The sequence below is a fragment of the Peromyscus californicus genome, unplaced genomic scaffold (assembly GCF_007827085.1).
Source record: "Peromyscus californicus insignis strain IS unplaced genomic scaffold, ASM782708v3 Scaffold_10__1_contigs__length_136768540, whole genome shotgun sequence".
NCBI lineage: Eukaryota > Metazoa > Chordata > Mammalia > Rodentia > Cricetidae > Peromyscus > Peromyscus californicus.
The window spans coordinates 66464312-66484049 of NW_026294391.1; the positions used below are offsets into that span (position 1 = coordinate 66464312).

The window sequence follows — 19738 nt, forward strand, 5'->3', positions numbered from 1 at the left end:
TTTACTGGACCAACTATATGAGAACAAATGACCTTAGAAATTATGAAACACTTTTTTTTCTTAATGATTTTTAAGTCTGCATCAGTTTTCCGACCCCCATCCCCCAAGCTCTGCCATTGTTTGTGACCTTAGGTGAGAAAGAAGGAGGAGAGGAGAGGCAGAAGGAGGGAGAAGAGAGAAGAGAAAGAGAAAGAAAAAAAGGGAAAGAGGAAAAATATTCACATTTGATAAGCTTTCAAACACCTGGACTTAAAATTCATTGTCCTTCCATAGTGACAGCTTTCCTATCCCTTTCATTATTCTACCCATTACAGTTTGCCTGCCTGCCCCCTGGGCATGCAATTAATTGCTTTTGCAAAGAACCTCTTAAAGACTGATTCAATGGCCTCTCCTTTCTACTCAATTTCTATGAGATCATTGAGATAATGACCCCTCTTATTTCTGAAATCTTTTTCTTTCCTTGGTTTTAGTAATGGCATACTATCCAGTTCCTGAATATTCTTTCAGCAGCTAATGTTTTTTTTTTCCCCCTGGGATCTGAATGTAAATATTTCTCAACACACAGTCCTTCTCCATTGTCTTGTTTTGTTTTTGGATTTTAATTTCCTCAATTAAAACTCTACTTCTGTGGTTAGGTACTTACTGGCCTCAGTTTGACAGATTACTGTTTCTTCTCCTGACGTAAAGCTCTCTTTTGAGTTCCAGACCTATCTGACCCAACAGTTCTCTGTGTATGCCCTGCTATTTTCTAAATCTCACAACTGCAAACTGAATTAATCTTCCTAATGGTAGTCTGTCTACTTAATGTGATGGTAGCAAAAATTTTTGAATACATTTTGAGGAGGAAATGGTGAGAGTACATAGCTAACGAATTTTACAGTTTATCTAGAGCTAAAATAAAAACTTTGCCAGACAGTAAGAGATTTTATAAAGCCATAGTTAAAAATAGATTAACGTAACATAATATAAAGCTCAGAATTTTCTCATGTGTATATGTATATGTACCTGAATATGCATGCATATGAATACATAATTTATTTTTGAAAGCTACACTGTAATTAACTGGACAAAAAATGAATTATGCAATAAATAGTGTAGAACAGTTGCTTAACTATTTGGAAAAGTAAAAGTAGATTTTTTTCCTCACACATCTTAAGGCAAAGTAAATTCTCAATCAAATTAATATAAAATTGCTAAACTAAAACCATAAGGATGCCAGAAGCAAATATATGAGTTTATTTTCACAACTGTGGGGCAAGAATATATTTAGGATTGTAAAGCAGAAACCACAAGGAAAATATTGCTATGTCTGACAATGTAAAACTTATAAAATTTTACTGCAAAAAATCAGAGATAGGAAGTGGTAATAGGAATATCAGGAGTAATGAGAAATTCTAATTCAAAATAATCAAATTCAACCTTCATCACTTCAATAATATATACTGTTTTCCTATATAATGCCACTTTGATAAACCTATTCCATTAATACTTCACATATTCTCCTAATCCAAAAAAAGAGAGCTGTTTATCTCACTCTTCAACCTGGGGTGATAGTGTTTTCTAGTGATCCAGAATCTGCTCTACATTGGAGCTTCTGAGGTATCCTAAGTGACTGGCTAACATTCCAGAGTTCACAGAAAGACTCAGTGATAACACAAAAGTTATGGCTGCTGACAAATTTATTATTGACATAATTACTAAAAATGATTTGGTATAGTCAGTAATTATCCTAACATAAAATTATCCTAACATAAAATGACTAGTATAGATAGGCAACGAAGCACACACTTGTAATCCAAGCTCCTGGGAGGTAAAGGTTGGGGAGCCACGAGTACAAGACAAGTCTTTGCAGCACAGTGAGTTCAAAGCCAGTTTCTCTCTCTCTCTCTCTCTCTCTCTCTCTCTCTCTCTCTCTCTCTCTCTCTCTCCATATATACATATATATCTGTATATATGTAGATAAATCATAAAAACATAAACAAGGGGTTGGTGAGATGGCTCAGTGAGTAAAATACTTGCCATATAACCATAAGGACCAGAGTGGGTTCAGTTACCCACCAGTAATTCCTGACCAGTGGATAAGTTGGAGACAGGGAATTCCCAGAACAAGCAGGCTAGAACCAAATAAGAGATCTCTGGTTTCATGTGTGCACATACATGCAAGCACATCTGCGCACATCATACACATCTATCTATCTATCTATCTATCTATCTATCTATCTATCTATCTATCTATCTATATACACAAAATGGATAAATAAACCAGAAAATTGTTTGCCAATATACACAGCTGATATCAACGAAAACAAGAAAGAAGCAAATGTGCCACTGAGAGGTTCTTTATTTCTGAAGCACAGATGCAGGAAGACTATAGATTTTGTTATCAGACTCAGATAAAGACGTAGAAAAGACACACTCACATAGACAGAACCCAGATTAATGTGCCTTAAGCTGAGGACACACGGGACACTGACTAAACATGAGACGTTTCCTTGGGTGATAAAAAAAAAAAAATCTAAAATAAAATTTTAGTGGTACAGATCTAAAAACTTTACTAAAATAACTGGATTGTATATTTATAAAGAATATTTTATTATATATAAAGTAAATATTAATACAATTTTCATAAAATTATACAAGAACCATTTATTTCTGTGCTTGAAGTCAAATAAAATATTCCTCTTGGGTAAATGGTATTAATCTACGCTCTAGCACACACAGTCTCACTCAGGGACGCATTGAGAGGCCTTATAAAGATGAGCCTGCTTAACTTACTGTAACAGATGAAGAAAGTAGTAATGAGCTGAGTTCAATGCTTTGCCTGAAACTGTACAATTTGCTAGTGGAAAAGCACTGAGTGGCAACTAGGATCTCAGACCACAAGCCTATTGTTCATTATAATATACCACACTCTCTTTTGTTGAAGTATTTGCAAGCTCTCACCTAACTGACTAGAATTCCAAATATAATCATTTACCTGATTCTAGTATGAGGACTGTGGTAATAGCTAACATTTTTAAAAGTAGGGCATCGCTATTGTGATAGATGAATGTTCTTTGTGATGACTTGGTATGAAAGACTTTTTACATAGAAACATTAAAAACAAATCTGTTTCTTTTCAAATGCTTGGTTATATGTTTTGAACACTCTATACTTAAAGTTCAGTACACTGAAAAGCAAGTAAAAATACATCAAATTTCCAAAAGCTGTCATTAGGAGGTGCAGTAAAGTACCTTGAGAGCTTGCTTCGGACAAACAGATGGACACTTCATCATTTCTGTCATTATCCTCTCCTACTTCAGGCCCAGCTTCCTCTCCTGGTGTGAGTGCAGACAAAGAACCAGACTCAGGCTGCTCAGAGAAATCAGCAGGGCCTCCTCTTGGAGGTGGAACTTCAATTCCCATTAAACGATATTTTCTTCTTCGATTCCCAATCCAAGTCTTTGTAAAAGAAATATAAGCAATTTTAGACAACCTAGGCATTAGAATAACAAATAAATGGAGCATAAAATATGATTAAAAAACACATAAGCACACGAAACAGCAAAACTTTTATGCACTAAGCAAAAAAAAAGTTGTTTTTTAGCAGACGAGGGTATTTACTTAAATATTTAGACTTTCAAATGACATGCAGGCTATTAAACACCGCTTTTGTTCCCATTTTTATTTTTTTCTAAGGAAAATAATTCACTAAATCTTTAAATTGGAAGACTGAATTGATCTTTCTTCAAAGAAATTAGGCTTACATCTATAACTCTAGCTCATAATCCACTTCGAATTTTGCTCTTCATAAGTGAAATTATGCCCTCTTTGTGTATGTTTGGCTTCAAAATACCTGCTTCTAGTAGTTTAAATTTTTGTTTTTATCAGATTTAGAACCAATTAAAGATGATTATTTTTTAAATCAATATTTGGGACCAAACCCAGAGAGCCATGTATGTTACTACTGAGCTATATCCTTTGACTTAATTTTTGTTTCTTTAGTTGTTGTCTGCTGTGGAATGTCATTCTGTATGCTGTGAATGTGTGTTGATAAATAAAATGCTGATTGGCCAGTTGCCAGGCAGGAAGTATAGGTGGGATAAGCAGACAAGGAGAATTCTGGGAAGAGGAAGGACAGAGAGTCAGGAGTTGCCAGCCAGACACAGAGGAAGCAAGATGACAAGGCAGAACTGAGAAAAGGTACCAAGCCACATAGCTAAACATAGTTAAGAATTATGGGTTAATTTAAGTGTAAGAGCTAGTCAGTAATAAGCCTGCATCGCTTCTCGGCCTTTTGGCTAAGATCAAGTGTAGTAATAAGCCTGAGCTAATGGCTGAGCAGTTATAATTAATAGAAGCCTCTGAGTGATTATTTTATAAAAGGCTGCGGAACTGTGGGTGAGAGATTTGTCCCTACTGTGGGCCCGGTGGGACACAGGAAATCTTCTAACTACAGTTGTCTAAACGAAAGATTGTCATCCTGTAACCCAGGCTGGCCACGAGCATACAACGTAGCCTGTGCTCCCTTAAACTAAAAGCAATCCTCTTGCCTTAGTCCTTTCAGTGCTAGGATTTACAGGTATAAGAAACCATGGGTAGCTCTAACACTTTTTAATCTTGAAGTAAGTGTAGAGTCACAGAAATTTTTATTCCACAGGTTTATCTGTTATTCATATTGCCTCTTTAGTGAAATGTCTCTTCTTTTCTAATTGAAGTATTTAATTGAACACTCAAGATAGTATTTTGAGAGTTCTTTAAATACTCTGTGTATTAATTCTTTGTCAGATATGTGATTACAAATATTTATCCCAGTGTATCTCCTGAATTTCTATTCTGGGTTTTCTGCAGCACAAATATAAAATATATTTAAAATACACCTCCCCTGAAGTTGGTCAGAGATTTGCCAGATACCCTCAAAATAATGCAGGCTACTGCCATTGCTCTTGGTTGCCTACCAGAACTTGATGGTCACACCTTATTTCCGAAGACACCCTTTGACCACACTTTGGTCACAGAAAATGGAGAAATTAAGTGGGTACTGACCAGGAAGCTTCCTCCTGGCTGGCTAGCTTTTATAGTACCAGAAGGTATTATGTTGGTTGCTGAGAGCAAAAATTCATCAAAAGTCTTACCCAGCTAGAAATGCCATGAGCTACAATAGCAATCAGTGTGGCAAGATACTCTAACCAGTGAAAGAGTGGCACAAATGTTGCAGGAATAATCAACCATTTTCTGATTGGATTCCTAGTATTTTAAATCTGGTCAAGAAGCCATGGGTGGGGAGCTCACAGGCCCCAGGGGGGAATTTGCTACTATTATTTTTCTTAATGGATATAGTATCAAACTCTCTTCTAAATGTGTATCTTTATTTTTTGTTTATTTTTTTTGTTTTACATCCCATCCAAAGTTCCCCTCCCTCCTCTCCTCTCAGTTCCTCCCCCACTCCTCACCTCCTACTCTCATCTATTCCTCCTCCTTTATTTCTCTTCAGATATGAGTGGGCATCCCATGGATTTCAGTCAGCCATAGAATAACAAATTGCAATGAGACTAGGCACCTCCTTTCCCATTAAGGCTGGCGAGGCAATCCAGTAAGAGGAATGGGTCCCAAGAGGCAACAGAGTCAAAAACAGCTCCTCTTCTCACTGTTAGGAGTCTCACAAGAAGACCAAGTTACACAACTGTCACATGTATGCAGAGTGCCTAGGTTGGTTCCATGCAGGCTCCCTGGTTGTTGGTTCCGTCTCTCTGACCTCCTATGAGCCCAGGTTAGTTGAGTCTGTGGGTTTTCTTGTGATGTCCTTGACTCCTCTGGCTCCTACAATCCTTCCTCCCTCTCTTCAGCAGGATTCCCTGAGCTCAGCCTGATGTTTGGCTATGGATCACTGCATCTGCTTTCATCAGTTGCTGTGTAAAGCCTCTCTGATGTCAGTTGGGCTGGGCACCAATCTATGAGTATAGCAGAATATCATTTGGAATCATTTAATTGACTTTTTTTCTTTCTTTGCCAGTTATGTTTGGTTCTATCCAATTTGTATCTTTATACCCACAGATTGGTGCAGTTCCCAGATCTCATTAGATTAGCGTCTTTGTGCAGTGGATGGCAGTTAATGTAGAAACTCACCAAGTGCAGAGAATAAGGGTGCACAGTGTGTATACAACAAATGAGATATCTACATTATATGCTTCTCTCCAAGAATCAGGGAGTATTTCAGAATAAGAAGCTGAACAACTTTAAGAATTAGAGGTTTGAGAGGACCAGAATGAAACAATGTCCTCTGGGCATGATATGACTCTTGATCTTATGAACTCACAGCAGATGTGGTTGGCTACACAGGTTCAAGCCAATCAACATTTCAACATGGAGGTTAAGTAGCTCATAAACCTCTACCCTAAGCTGAAGAGCTATTAATGGCTTCTGAGGCAAGGAAAGTGAGTTTTCTTTAAAGTTTAGCCACTGGCAGGTTGATAGCTTCCAGCTGATGGCTTTACATCCATGACTATATGGCTGGTACAAACTTGCTTTTTTTTTTTTTTTTTTAAAAAAAAAAAGGACATGAGAGACAGAGAGCGAGTAGATCAAGATGGGAGAAGAGATGGGGAGGAAATGGGAGGAGTAGAGGAAGGGGAAACTGTATTTAGATTATATTTTATACTTAGAGAAAAGAATCTATATTTTATTTAAGGGAAAAAAGACATGAAATTGGAAGGGAGTGGATATGAGAGAAGTTATAGGGGGATTGGGGATTAATATGATCAAAATATACCATTACATGTATGAAATTATCAAATGATTAATATATATATATATTTTTGGTTTTTCGAGACAGGGTTTCTCTGGCTGTCCTGGAACTCACTCTGTAGACCAAGTTTGCCTTGAACTCACAGATATCTGCCTGCCTTTGCCTCCTGAGTGTTGGCATTAAATGACTGTGCCACTACTGCCTGGCTAAAATTTCTTTTAAAGAAAACTTGTTAATGTTTTTGACAGTGGGTTCATTGAAATGATCAGTTAAATTGACATTTAAAACGACTAGCAAAGTAAAAGAGATGATGTAAGTTATTAATATCATAAATAAACAAGAGTTTATTACTATAGACTTTGTAGACACAAAATAAATAATAAAAGGACAATATAAACAACTCTATACACACATTGCCTAACTTGGATAAGATGGAGTCATTCTTTCAAAAGTACAAATTGCCATAGTACACACAAATTACTTGAATAGTAATTAACTGTTAAGAAAATTTAGTTCGTCTTTAAAAAATATCCTGTAAAGAAATCTCCAGGACCCCAAAGCCTGCTGATAAGTTCATGCTTAATCATAAAAAGTAGAAGAATGTAAAAAGTTCTAATAAGAGTAAACAAGATATCCATTCTGGTTACTTGTACTCAACATAGAAGTGATTCTAACACATATGCCAATTTGAAGAAAGTATAGAAGCATACACAGATCAGAAAGGAAGAATTAAAGCTTTCCCCATTTGCAGATCATAGGATATAGTTTATACAGAAGATCCCAAGGAATACTCTTACAACTAGGAAGTGAAATCAGCAAGTGAGAATACTAATCAACACAAAGAAACCAACTGGCTTTCTATAAACTACATACTGACCTGGGGATGGTGGCGCACACCTTTAGTCCCAGCACTAGGGAGGCAGAGGCAGTGGCTCTCTGTGAGTTTGAGGGCAGTCTGGTCTACGGAGTGAGTTCTAGGTCAGCCAGGACTGAATAGTGAGACCCTATCTTTAAGAAAAAGTGACCACATTGAAGTTATAATTAAAAATATTATATTCCTTTCTTCTCTTCTTCTTTTTGTGGTGCTGAAGATTAAACCTAGCATGGAGAGTAGGAAGGCTCCTCACTACTGAAATATACCTCCAGTCCTATAGTTTATCCAATCTCCCCAAACAATGTACTTACATAGAAACTTAATAAAATATGTATAGAACTCATATGCTAGAAACTACAGTAATTTAAAAAGAAAACGAGTTAGCTAAAATGAAGTCAAAAGAAGCCATTTATCCACATTTAATACATATTAGAGTAAGGGAATGGAATAGAAAACTCAGAAATACTGGTAAGTATGATCATTTATGTAGTTTCTGACAAAGGTGCACAATATATTGATTCAGGCTATAGGAAGTCTTTAAGAAGCAATGTTGGACCAATTGTATCTCCATCAAAAAAAAAAAAAAGAGAAAATGGACTTCAGCCTAAATCTTATACCTTATACAAAGATGAACTCAAAATAGGTCACAGATTTAAAGTTTAGCCCCCAATTAGATAATACTCTGAATATTAAATAGTTTTGTTTCTAAAATAGTTTTGCTCGTGCATGTTGTATGTATGTATAGTGTGTGTATATGTGTGGTATATTTCCATATCTGAATGTCAGTACATGTCCCATTATGCTTGTGGAGGTCAGAGAACTTTGGGTGTCAGTCTCTGGCTTCCACATTTGGGACAAGGTCTCTTTGTTGTTCGTAGTGAATATACCAGGCTACCTGTCTGTTGAGCTTTCAGAGATTCTCCTGCTTCTGCCTCCCATTTCACATTAGGAGTACTGTGATTATAGACATGTACCACCATACTGGCTTTTCACAGGTTCTGGGAACTCAAATTCTCACATTTGCATGGCAAGTGATTGCTCACTGAACTATGCCTCCAAGCCATTTTTATATTATATTTTTGTATGTGTATATTAATGTGTGTACACCTATTCATGTGTGTATGGGTATCAACTTCAGGTGTTACTCAGGCATCCTCTGTCTTTTTTTTTTTTTTGAGAAAGTGTTTCACTGTTTAGTCATACTGTGTAGAGCAGGTGGGCTTTATGTTCATAGAAAGACAAATGCCTCTGACTCCCAAGATCTAGGATAAAAGGTGTTTGCTACCATACTCAGCCATTTTAGACAGGGTCACTCACGAGCCTGGGGTTTAATGGCTAGGCAAGTCTGGTCTGGCTGGCCTGCAAGCCCCAGGGGTTGGCCTGATTCCATTTTCTCTGTTCTGGAATTACAAGTGTATATCACCACCATGCCTGAATTTTTAAATTTTTATTTTTATTATATTTATATTTTTGAGCATTATATACATCTATAAATGAAATATGATCATACTTACCTCTTATTTCCACCTCTAAATTCTTGGTAACCCTCCCAACACATCTCTCCTACCAACTTCACGTCTTTTTTGTTATTGTTGTTAACCCACTAAATCTAATTTGTTCTGTTCATATGCACATGGATGTGGGTCCATCCACTGGAGTATGTGAAACCCACCATTGGGTCACACCCTCAAATAATAGTTCTCCTTCTCCCAGTTGCCACCAACTGCCAATACTTGTCTCAGTATGGTGGGGCCTGGAAACCACCTCCCCGATCTGTGCCGGAATATTTGTTGGCTAACGGGACCATTCTTGGCCATACACCCACTTAACTTTTTGTTTGTTTGTTTTTGTGTTATCTGGGGATGAAACTCCAGTTCTCATGTTTATACAGTAATCATTTTACATTGACAGAGCTCTATCAGCCCCTTTCTTTATGTATTAACAGAATTTACTCTGTACAATAAGGCCTACATAAATACAAAGCCACCATAGAAACTTTCCAATGTAAATAAAAATGTGGTTAAGGTAGCTTTATACTTGCTAAAATTCTTCAGCAAAAAAATATGTCTGGCAAAACAGAAGAACTATTCAGTTAGCTCAAGAAGGCTAACTGTTTTTATTTGCTGGATGGGGGTAGGGGAGCAAATTCAGGAAATACAGAACTTTAGCCGTATTTAGCGGTGTATATTGAACATGAAATCTAAAACAGTTTGTCTTAGAGGTTAAAGTAATCAATAAAGAAATACTTATAGATGCTATAACAATTTTCCAAGATTAACTAACTATCCAGCAAAGGAGAAATACTACTGAAAAAAGTAGTTTCCATTTTCCTTTACGTTGCCACATCGCAAATGAATCACTAGACTTGAGAAAATCCTAAGAACTGGACCTTCTCACCAAAGCGCTTTGTACTTGTCTCGCTCTTTCACTATTTCCTATCTGGGAATACTGCTGCTTAGGAAAACGTGATGCAAACCCTTTTCTTCCACAATAATCCTAGCCAATGATTCTGTGCAAATGATGGCCCAGGCTATAGGAGGAAGGCACTGTTTAGGATGCTTGTCTTGTTTACATCATAAAACCTGAAGGAAGGAGAAAGAAAAGGGAAGAAACACAGAAACCAAGTTTCTACTTATCTTCATCTTCTTTTGTCCCCTTCTTGGAAGCGGTGAGTCTGTCATGTACAGTGACAAAGGTAAAATATGTGATATGAATATTGGGAAGGATTTGAGGGTTTTATTGTATTCTAAGGTTAAAATTTTTTCTGTTTTGGATCAAGCTCTTTACAACTAAACAGCGTCAGCTTGAGTGGTGGAAGGAACTACAGCGAGTTCCCAACCAGCCTGGGCTATATGAGGAGACTGTCCTCAACGTACACATCCTGAAAGGCAATGGGAAACGATTCAACACATAAATACAAAGCTCCAGATTGCATTACGTTTCATAGACTCATAGAAGAATGCAGTTATCTTAGAAACTGCTATGATCTGAATATTAATGTTCCCTAACCCAATTAGTATGATTAACTTCTAACCTCTATGATGACAGTATTAATCCCTCAAGAATAGATTTACAGATTTTTAAAAGGAAAATAAAAGGATGTCTTACCTTCCATCATGAAAAGATAGGTGTATAAAAGGGGCCCCAGCAAGACATTAAATATGCTAGGGAGTTGCTCTTGGACTTTATGGCCTTCAAAACTATGATAAAAATTTTCACCTCCTTATAATCCCTTAAATGTTATTTTGCTCTAGCAGCTTGTGATAGCCACTTGACTGAGTGAAGGAATACTCAGGTAGTTGATAAATGAGGGCCCTCTGGAAGGCATTAGCATTAGAATAGGTCAATTGAGGAAGAAGGTAGACTTTATCCAGTCCATTGAGTTTGCCTTAAGTTCATTGAAGAAACCTTAAGTTTTCATGTAGTCTTTTCATGAATACTTCAATAACATTGAATATACCACTCTATAAGTTGCTCCTTTCTAGGTTTGGAAGAATGTGGGATCTTTTATATATATTCATTCATTTACTAGCCGTTGTTACCTAATATTATTCCTCATAGTGGAAGGACTGTTCATGTTTTCTCATTCTGACACAAACTAAAGACACTTTGGAAGAAGGAGCCTCCATTGAAGAATTGCCTCATCAGACTGGCCTGCAGGCAAATCTATGGAGCATTTTCTTGATTAATGTTTGCTGTCACATTGGAGAGGGCAGTGCCACCTCTGGTCAGGTGGTCCTTGCTGGTGTAAGGAAGCAAACTGAGTAGCCATGGGAAATAAACAGTATTCTTCTGGGGGACACTTCTCAGCTTCAGTTCCTGTCTCAGCTTTCCTGTAAATCAAGTAAGACTTTTCATCCCCCATATTGCTTTTGGTCAGTGTTAAGTCACAGCAACAGAAAGCCAACTAGGACAGTGGGTCAAAGTCTAGTGTCCTTATTTATTGCAAGTGTCATATCTAGTTCTTTGCTCCAGATCTTCTTTCAACCCAAACTGCTTTCTACATTCCAATTATTAAACATATGTGAAGACATTCTTTCTCTATTTCATAGTAAACTTGATTAGTTTAGAAATATCCCGTTTTTCAACATTTTATTGAGACAGGGTCTCACTATTTAGCCTGATTGGCCTTGAACTTACTATGTAGAACTGGCTGGGCTCAAACTCCCAGAAATCCGCCTGCCTCTGCCTCCTGAGTGCTGGGGTTAAAGAAGTGTGTCAACACTTCTGGTTGCTGCTCAACTATTTTACATGAACTGTTGGCCAGTTATTTTATCACTTGGCCTCAGATTCCTTGTGTTCAAAATTAGGAAGCTAGTTTCCAAATCCTGTCCTTTTTAGGATAAGTGTCCCTTCAAGATGGTTATCAATCTTTAGAATAGTGTGTATTTTTAACTAGAACACCTATGAATAATTTCACAAATATAATGACTATTAAAAATGAGGACTCTCAGACCTTATAAATTTCTAATACTATTTCTATTGAGCAATGTGAAAGCATATTCTAAACTTTTAGTTCAGATTATATCATATAGTTGGTAATTTCTGTATTATATATATGTATATTATACATTTCTGTTAGATATTTATTTTTTCATATCAAAAATATTACTGAATAGTATATACCATGCATATATACAGTAGTGAAGATAACAAGTATTCTCTGTACCCTGAGGGAACTTCGACTTATCATACAGTAATAGTATACATACATAGAAAAGCAAATAGAAACTAAACATTTTGACCAAGTGTTACAAAGAGAGCCAGCTAAACTATTTAATCACAATGACATAGTATAGTGAAGATCTTTTGTATTTAACTAAGTCTTTCAATTTTAGAAAGGGAAAGGAAAACGATTGTGTAATAATAGAGCACTGAATTAAATCTCAGGCTGCTTATCAGCTTATTCCCTGTATCTCCTCTTCTTTACTGAGACAGTATATCACTATATAGCCCTAGAACTTAACATGTAGTGAGGCTGGCCTAAAAACATGGGAATCCTCCTGTTTCTGTCCCGTGAGTGCTAGGTCTAAAGGTATAAACCAAATATCAGCATATAAAACTTACCATTTTAACTGTTTTTCAATGCCAGGGTTAAACTTAGGGCCTCATGCATACTAAGCTCTCTACCACTAAGATATATCCTCAGTCTCTAAAAAGTCTCACTTGGCTTCTTTTTCTCAGTGCTGGGGATTTACACATACCAGGGTTTTGCACACACTAGGCAAGTGCTTGGCCTCAGTGCCCACTGGCTTTAAATTAATGTCTATGATGGATAATAGAAGCCAGGATTGGTGGCTTTTATCATAATTCCAGCACTTAGGAGGCTAAAGGAAGAGAACTGTTGTGAATTCAAGGCTAGTAACCCCAGCTACTTAGCCTAGACCACAGAGTGAAGTTCCGTTTTAATAAACAACAAAAAAGATAACAGAGAGCTTACTATATAATTGAAAAATATTGGTCTGTTTAAAGACACTTCAAATCTAACCATACTCCTCTGAAAATAAATGTAGTCTTAAATTTTAAAATGTACATTCATTTTTCCATGCAGTTTGTTCAAATTTCATAAACTGTATTTTATACATTCAATCATGTATTGTTCTTACAAACATTTGTCCATAAAAGAGTACATTTGGACCTGTCCACCATAACTCAAACACAGACGGAAAAAGCAGGCGTTATAACAGAATAGCAACAAGATGGAGGTAGGTATACTGAAGATTTTTGAGTATTTGTAAGGACCCCAAAGCATTGTTCCCAGATAGCTGCTCTAAAGCCTTGTGAAATATCTTACCAATTATGGCTAACTTAAGCCCAGAGACATTAAAGCACAAGCAAGTTCTAGAAGAAGGCTGCAAGCTATACACAGTACAGTGCAGAGTTCTGGCACATGGTAGGTGCTCTGTGCACAGCTGTTAAATGAATAAGTTAATGAACAATAGACATGAATCTGGAAATGATGTTTCAAGTTGAAGAAACACATGCATGTAACTAATAATACTTAGTAAAAGTCCTAGGAATAGTGTGCATAGTTTTCTTCCCAGATTTCTTACAAGTTATAGTAACCCTCTCATATCCATGCTTTTACTGTTTGCAGTTGCAGTTGCCAGTCGTCAACTGCAGTCTGGGAATAGAAACATTTGGCTTGACTTTTAGCAGTGAGACCACAGTCACACGGCTTTATCACAGCATAGAGTTATAATTATTTTATTTGCTATCAGTCAATGCTGTTAATATATCATTGAGCCTAATTTAGAAACCAAACCTTATCACAGACATGTATACACATGCTAAAACAAATATACAGATGGTTTCACTTTCAGAGATGCACTAGAGGTCTTGGAATGCATCTTCCATGAATCAAGGAGATAACTTAATGTAACATAACAAGGAAAACGAATCTAAAATGTCAAAATTATACCATAAGTAATGGCTGAGTAGACATCTAGAAGCAAAGCTCACTTTAGTAATCAGTAACATGAAGGTCCACTGTACTTAACAACATATGAGTAGTTTCTCCTGAAATCTCAAGAAGACGTTTTTATGGAAAAAAATCTTCCTAAGAGCAATTTATCAAATTTGGCAGAAAAAGTCCATTTGAAACCCATCATGTCTCCAAACTTTCCTTCCATTCTTAGCATGCTGGCGGGTTAGAAGCTCAGCAGAAAGAACAAGACAGGAGATTGTTGCCCATTTCTTCACTATTAGAAGTTTTCGCTAATTTTAAGCAAAAATAAAATACCCCTTCATCATCATCTTGTATATTATGAGTTTCTGTAGGTAGAGTAGGTTATGCACACAGTAAAACTTGATGATGGTTTCCACATCAACAGCACTGTCTTAAAAACAGTAACTAAGTCCACGCCTAAAAGCCACTGAGAGAGCCCTCATCAGGGATCCTATGGCTATATCACCTCTCATTTGACTAGTGTATGTTATGAAAAGAATCTGTCCTTATCTCCTTTCTTTTGAAGTTCAGGGGCTCTCATGAAGGCCTGAAGCACAAAGTGCTTATTATTATTCATGGCAGATTAAACAGAAAATTTGAAAAAAATTAAACACTCTACAGAAAAGTTAGAAGATACATTTAAGAATACCTTAGTGCAAGCAGACTAAAAAAAAAAATAGTAGATTAAAAATAAGAACCACAGAAGAATAGTTGTATCCCTGGTAAGGAAATTAACCAGCAGATAGAAGTGAGTCATCAGATTCAGGAAATATATCTTCAAGAAGACAAAACTGATATACTGCCAAATGTGTGGGGATGAATTAAGAAGGTCTGAGGAAAAATTATTATCAAGTACTTAGAAAACTAAACAAGCAAACATGTAAACATCAGAAGCATAACCTAAGAAAAATACTGTGATAACATCTGGAAGGCTGAGGCTTCCATCAATTCAAAGCCAACTTAGGCTATATGATGAGTATTAGCCAGTCAAAGCCACATAGAGAGACCATGTCTCAAAGACCCCAAAGCAAAAACTAAGTAAGTTTTATGTTCCAAGGGAATAAAGTATATAATACTTAAAGGAGAACAGCATTGCACTACATAATTGCAAGGTGTCAAGTATTTACATCATAATGATTTTAATATTTTGAAGTTTGTTTGGAGGTTCCAGCAGGGAAGTGCCACTACTTATATACCTTTCCCAGAAGAATGGTCGGATGGTTGCCCTTTTTGATGAATCCTCAGTTTCAGGAGGAACACATACAGAGGTGTAAGGAAAGAAAGGGACACCTGCCTAGCTGACCAAATTGGCTGAATCACCCTTGGTTTAACAGGCCAGATCACCCTGACAACCTAATGCTTATATTGAAAATTAAACTAACCAACTTTAAGGGAGGATAAAGAGGGGAAAATATGAATATAAGTAAATGAAACAATGTCAGAAGATTTTTAAAGCATTGAAATTTTTAGCAAAAATTTAATAGACACTAAGATGGAAAAAACCCTCAAGAAGTGGCAATGTAAGCAGATTTGTGAGGGCCAGCTGGATATTCCTCATATTTGTTCTCCCTTCTTCTAAAGTAATAGCAGGTTTAGCTGAGCACATGATTGCCACAGTAAAACTCCATTTGTAGCTTCCCTTGCAGTTTGGTTATGACCATGTGACAGATCTTTAGCCAATTTGATGGAAGTGCAAGTGTTTAATAATAGTTTCTATAGCTTCGTTTTGAAAGACAGTTGGTATATACCACTTGCTATTTTCTCTTCTCTATGTTGTACTACTGGGAGTTATATATGCCATCATTATGGATCTTGAAGAGGTGTTGCACAAGTGACAGAAAAAAAGATGGAATGCATTAGTATCTCCAAGGCTACTCTAGCATTTCTATACTAGCTGTAGACAGCATATCAACTGGACAGAATTGTAAGGGTTTGTCTAAGCCACTTTTATTTTTTAGTGTTTCTGTAATTCACAGATGGAAGTAAAAATCAAAGGGATCATCTAATGGAGCGAAAACTATTTGACTCCAGCTATTGGAAAAACATAGGAGGGGAAGAGTAGGGAAGTTTTTAAAACAAATTCTATGCATGTAACATAACTTCAATTTGAAACTATTTAGTTTTTTTATATATAAATAACTTAAAGGAAGTTGAGACAGTTGGGCTGACAATGTTCCCCACAAGAACCACAGCTTAATAAATACCCAATGCCAGGCACAAGAGACTTCCTTTCAAATAGTTAGTCAGAGTAGTCCCAAGGAACTGCCAACATAATATAGATTATCGACAGTGGCCCTTGGTTGCCTCTCAGGGTTTGAAGGTGGATCACTGCTGCTGAAGACACCACATACTTAGGGCACAGGACTCAGATGATTTGAGCTGGATCTGACCTGAAAGCCTCCTAGTTTCCATGCTTCCAGAACATGCTATACAAACTTTCAATGGAGGGAAGCAGTTAAAGAGTCCTACCCCACTGCATCATCTATGAACCATGACAATAATCATCATGGTAAAATATTCATAATGGCACAATAAATGGCACTCACATGTTAATGGCAACCAACAGCTGTCTTAATTGGACTTAAGGCCCACTCAACAGTAGGGAAATCATGCCTAGTACTGAAAGCCCAGCCAGCTTCCCAGGGCTAGTGAACTCATGGACCTTAGAAAAGAATCTATTTCTGTCATTTTGCTAGACCAGAATAATTCTTTACTATATTTTTAATAAAACTTATCCTCGAACCCTTAGTCAATGATGCCCTTCCTTACAGTAAATAGAAACTACCACGGAAAACCACAACTGGACACAATGCAGAGATCAACAGAATGTAGGGAGCTCAGCCCTAACAGATACATCTGCATAAACATCTCCTCTATATCTATGACTCAGGGAATATCATGGAAGAAAGGGCATAAATGTCATAAGAGCCGGAATACCAGGAAGTGTGTGGTGAAACAAATCTATCCATGAAATGGCTGCATGAACAAGACTGGAACAAGAGCAATATCAATTTGGACAATATTATGAAAGGGATATAATTTTGTGGGGTCCCACCCCTAGACAAAGAACTATAGGCAACCTTCTCAGGAGAAGGAGAATTAGCCTCTCCTAGGGATGACACCCTCCACCCTTATTGGTTGTCTAATGCAGAACAATCAGCCCTGAAGTCATATACATAAACAAAATGGACTCAGTAAGTTGTATTTATGAATTTGTGAAGATTTGGGGAAAACTATTAATGAGTACTCAAAAAAGGCTGACTCTCCTCCCCTCCTCTCTGTCTCTGTCTCTCTCTGTCTCTGTGTGTGTGTGTGTGTGTGTGTGTGTGTGTGTGTGTGTGTTTAAAACAATGATAATCAAAGAAAAAGAGGCTATCAAATTGAGAATTGGGGAGGACATGGGAGGGTAACTAGGAAGGGGTGGGGGGAAGAAAAGAAGGGTGCCCAGTGATAGAATTCTATTTCAATTAAAAATATATTTAAAATATTTAGTTGTTTTATTTACTATTAGTGTTTATGTGTATGTGTGCATATATTATATATACATGGTGTATGTGTGTGTGTGTGTGTGTGTGTGTGTGTGTGTGTGTGTGTGTGTGTGTGTTCATGTTCAGATACACACATGTCACCAGAGGACAATTTTCAGGTGCGAGCTAGTTCTCTTCTTCTACCATAGTAACTGAGGCTTAAAAGGAGGAGGTCATGGCTTACAGAACAAGCATTTTCACTCAAGGAAGCATCTTTGATTGTTAAAAATACAATTGAAAAATGACAAAGACACAAGCTTCACATTTCCCTGTCTGTGGTCTTTACTTAGGTTCTCCATGATACAATACCACATTCATCTTGTCTCCAGTATTTTTGGGGGGCATCATCCCTCTTGCTATACTCAAAACTCCTTTAAAACAGGATGTGTCTGATGCATTTCTTTCTAATTGTTAGTATATACTCTCATATAGCAGCATACTCAGCAAACATAGGATTGAAATTGATTTTCTATCTGGATCAAAACAACAAAAAGCAAAGCTCTGACTAGGACAGTGTGTGTTTTGAGAGTTGTATTTATTTTGAGAAACCTTTGCCCTTCATCTTCTCTTTAGATGTTTGAAAAAAATGTTATTTCATCTGGAAGAGTTTCACGTTTTGTCACTTGTTCTTGAATAGTACTTCTGTCTGGATCTTCTGAGATGACCGTTAGTTATGGGCTGAAGCCATGTAATAACTTTGCACGGATCAAAATGTTACCTTTTCTTCCTACATCTAAGTTGAATGAGACTTAAAAACCCAATGGTGGAAATCTTTATACCATAGAAACCAGCAAATGGTAAAAACAAACAAACAAACAAAATCAAAACCAAAACCAAAACCAAAAAGAGGCAGCAGTCCCTTAATGAAAGATTATTAAATATTTACAATACCATAATCATCTCAACTTCATATAAATGTCCTTCAAATGGAATATAAACTACTATCCCCACAATTGATTAGTATAATTATTTTTATCTATTATTTATTGTAAGAATACATGAGATTCATTTCAGATCACTTCATGAATTTTTTTTCTTTTTTATTTATTCTTCTCTCACATGTTATATCCTGACTGCAGTTTCTCCTCCCTCCTCCAATCCTCCCTCCTCTCTCCCCCATATCCACTCCTCTTCCACTTCCCTTCAGAAAAGAGCAGGCCTCCCACAGATATCAACCAAATATGGCCTACCAAGTTTCAGTAAGACTAGGCACAAACCCTCATATCAAAGCTAGACGAGGAAACCCAGTAAGAGGAAAAGAGTCCAAAGAGCAGTCAAAAGAGTCAGGGACAGCCCCCGCTCTCACTGTTACGAGTTCCACAGAAATACAAAGCTACACAACCCTAACATATATGTAGAGGACCTACATCAGAACCGTGAAGGTTTCCTGATTGCCAGTTTAGTCTCTGTGAGCCCCTATGAGCCCTAGTAAGTGTCCTCAACTCCTCTGGGCTCCTACAATCCTTCTTCCCCCTCTTCCACAGGATTCCCCAAGCTCCACTGAATGTTCGGCTGTGGCAGTTTTTTGTATAGTATTACTAACACTTGTAAAACAGTTTCAATAAGGAATATTTGGTATATCATACAATTGACTCATTGAGCATATAAAATTATGGATTTTCAAGATATTAACAGAGATGTGCATCAATCACAACAAATTCTGTAAATATTACATCATGCCCAAAAGGAAACTCTATACCCATTAACAGTTATTACCTTTACCTCCCTACTCCTAGCTCTTGGCAACTCCAGTTTACTTACTGACTCCACGGTGTATCTGTTCTGCACATTTCATAGTAATTTAATCATACACTATGCGTGCTTTTGTCACTAGATTATTTTCCTTAACAAAGTACTTTGAAGGCTTTCCCTTCTTGAAGCATGTATCAACATCAGTTTTCTTTATATGGACCTATAACAATCTATCATATGCCTATATCGTATTTTGTTTATCCATTCACTTGGAGGACATTTACCTCATTTGCACGTTGCGGCTATCATGGATAAGATGTATCAATGTTTGAGTTCTTTGGGGGGACCTATGTTTTCTATTATGTAAGTATAAAGCCAGAAGTAGAATTGCTGACTTAAAAGATAAGCCTATGTTAAACTTTTTGAGGACTGTTTTCTGAAGTGGAAATGTTAACATTTAACATTTCCATCAG

The 19738-nt window shown here is 36.9% G+C and overlaps 1 protein-coding gene across 2 annotated transcripts in view; it reads right to left on the bottom strand.

Annotated features, from left to right (window-relative positions):
* Hdx (highly divergent homeobox) overlaps positions 1-19738 on the bottom strand; it is a 118294-nt gene that overhangs the window by 23632 nt on the left and 74924 nt on the right. For both annotated transcript variants that reach the window (XM_052734865.1, XM_052734874.1), the window contains one exon: positions 3234-3441. In XM_052734865.1, the coding sequence (XP_052590825.1) occupies positions 3234-3441 (208 nt within the window). The remainder of the gene's footprint in view (positions 1-3233; positions 3442-19738) is intronic.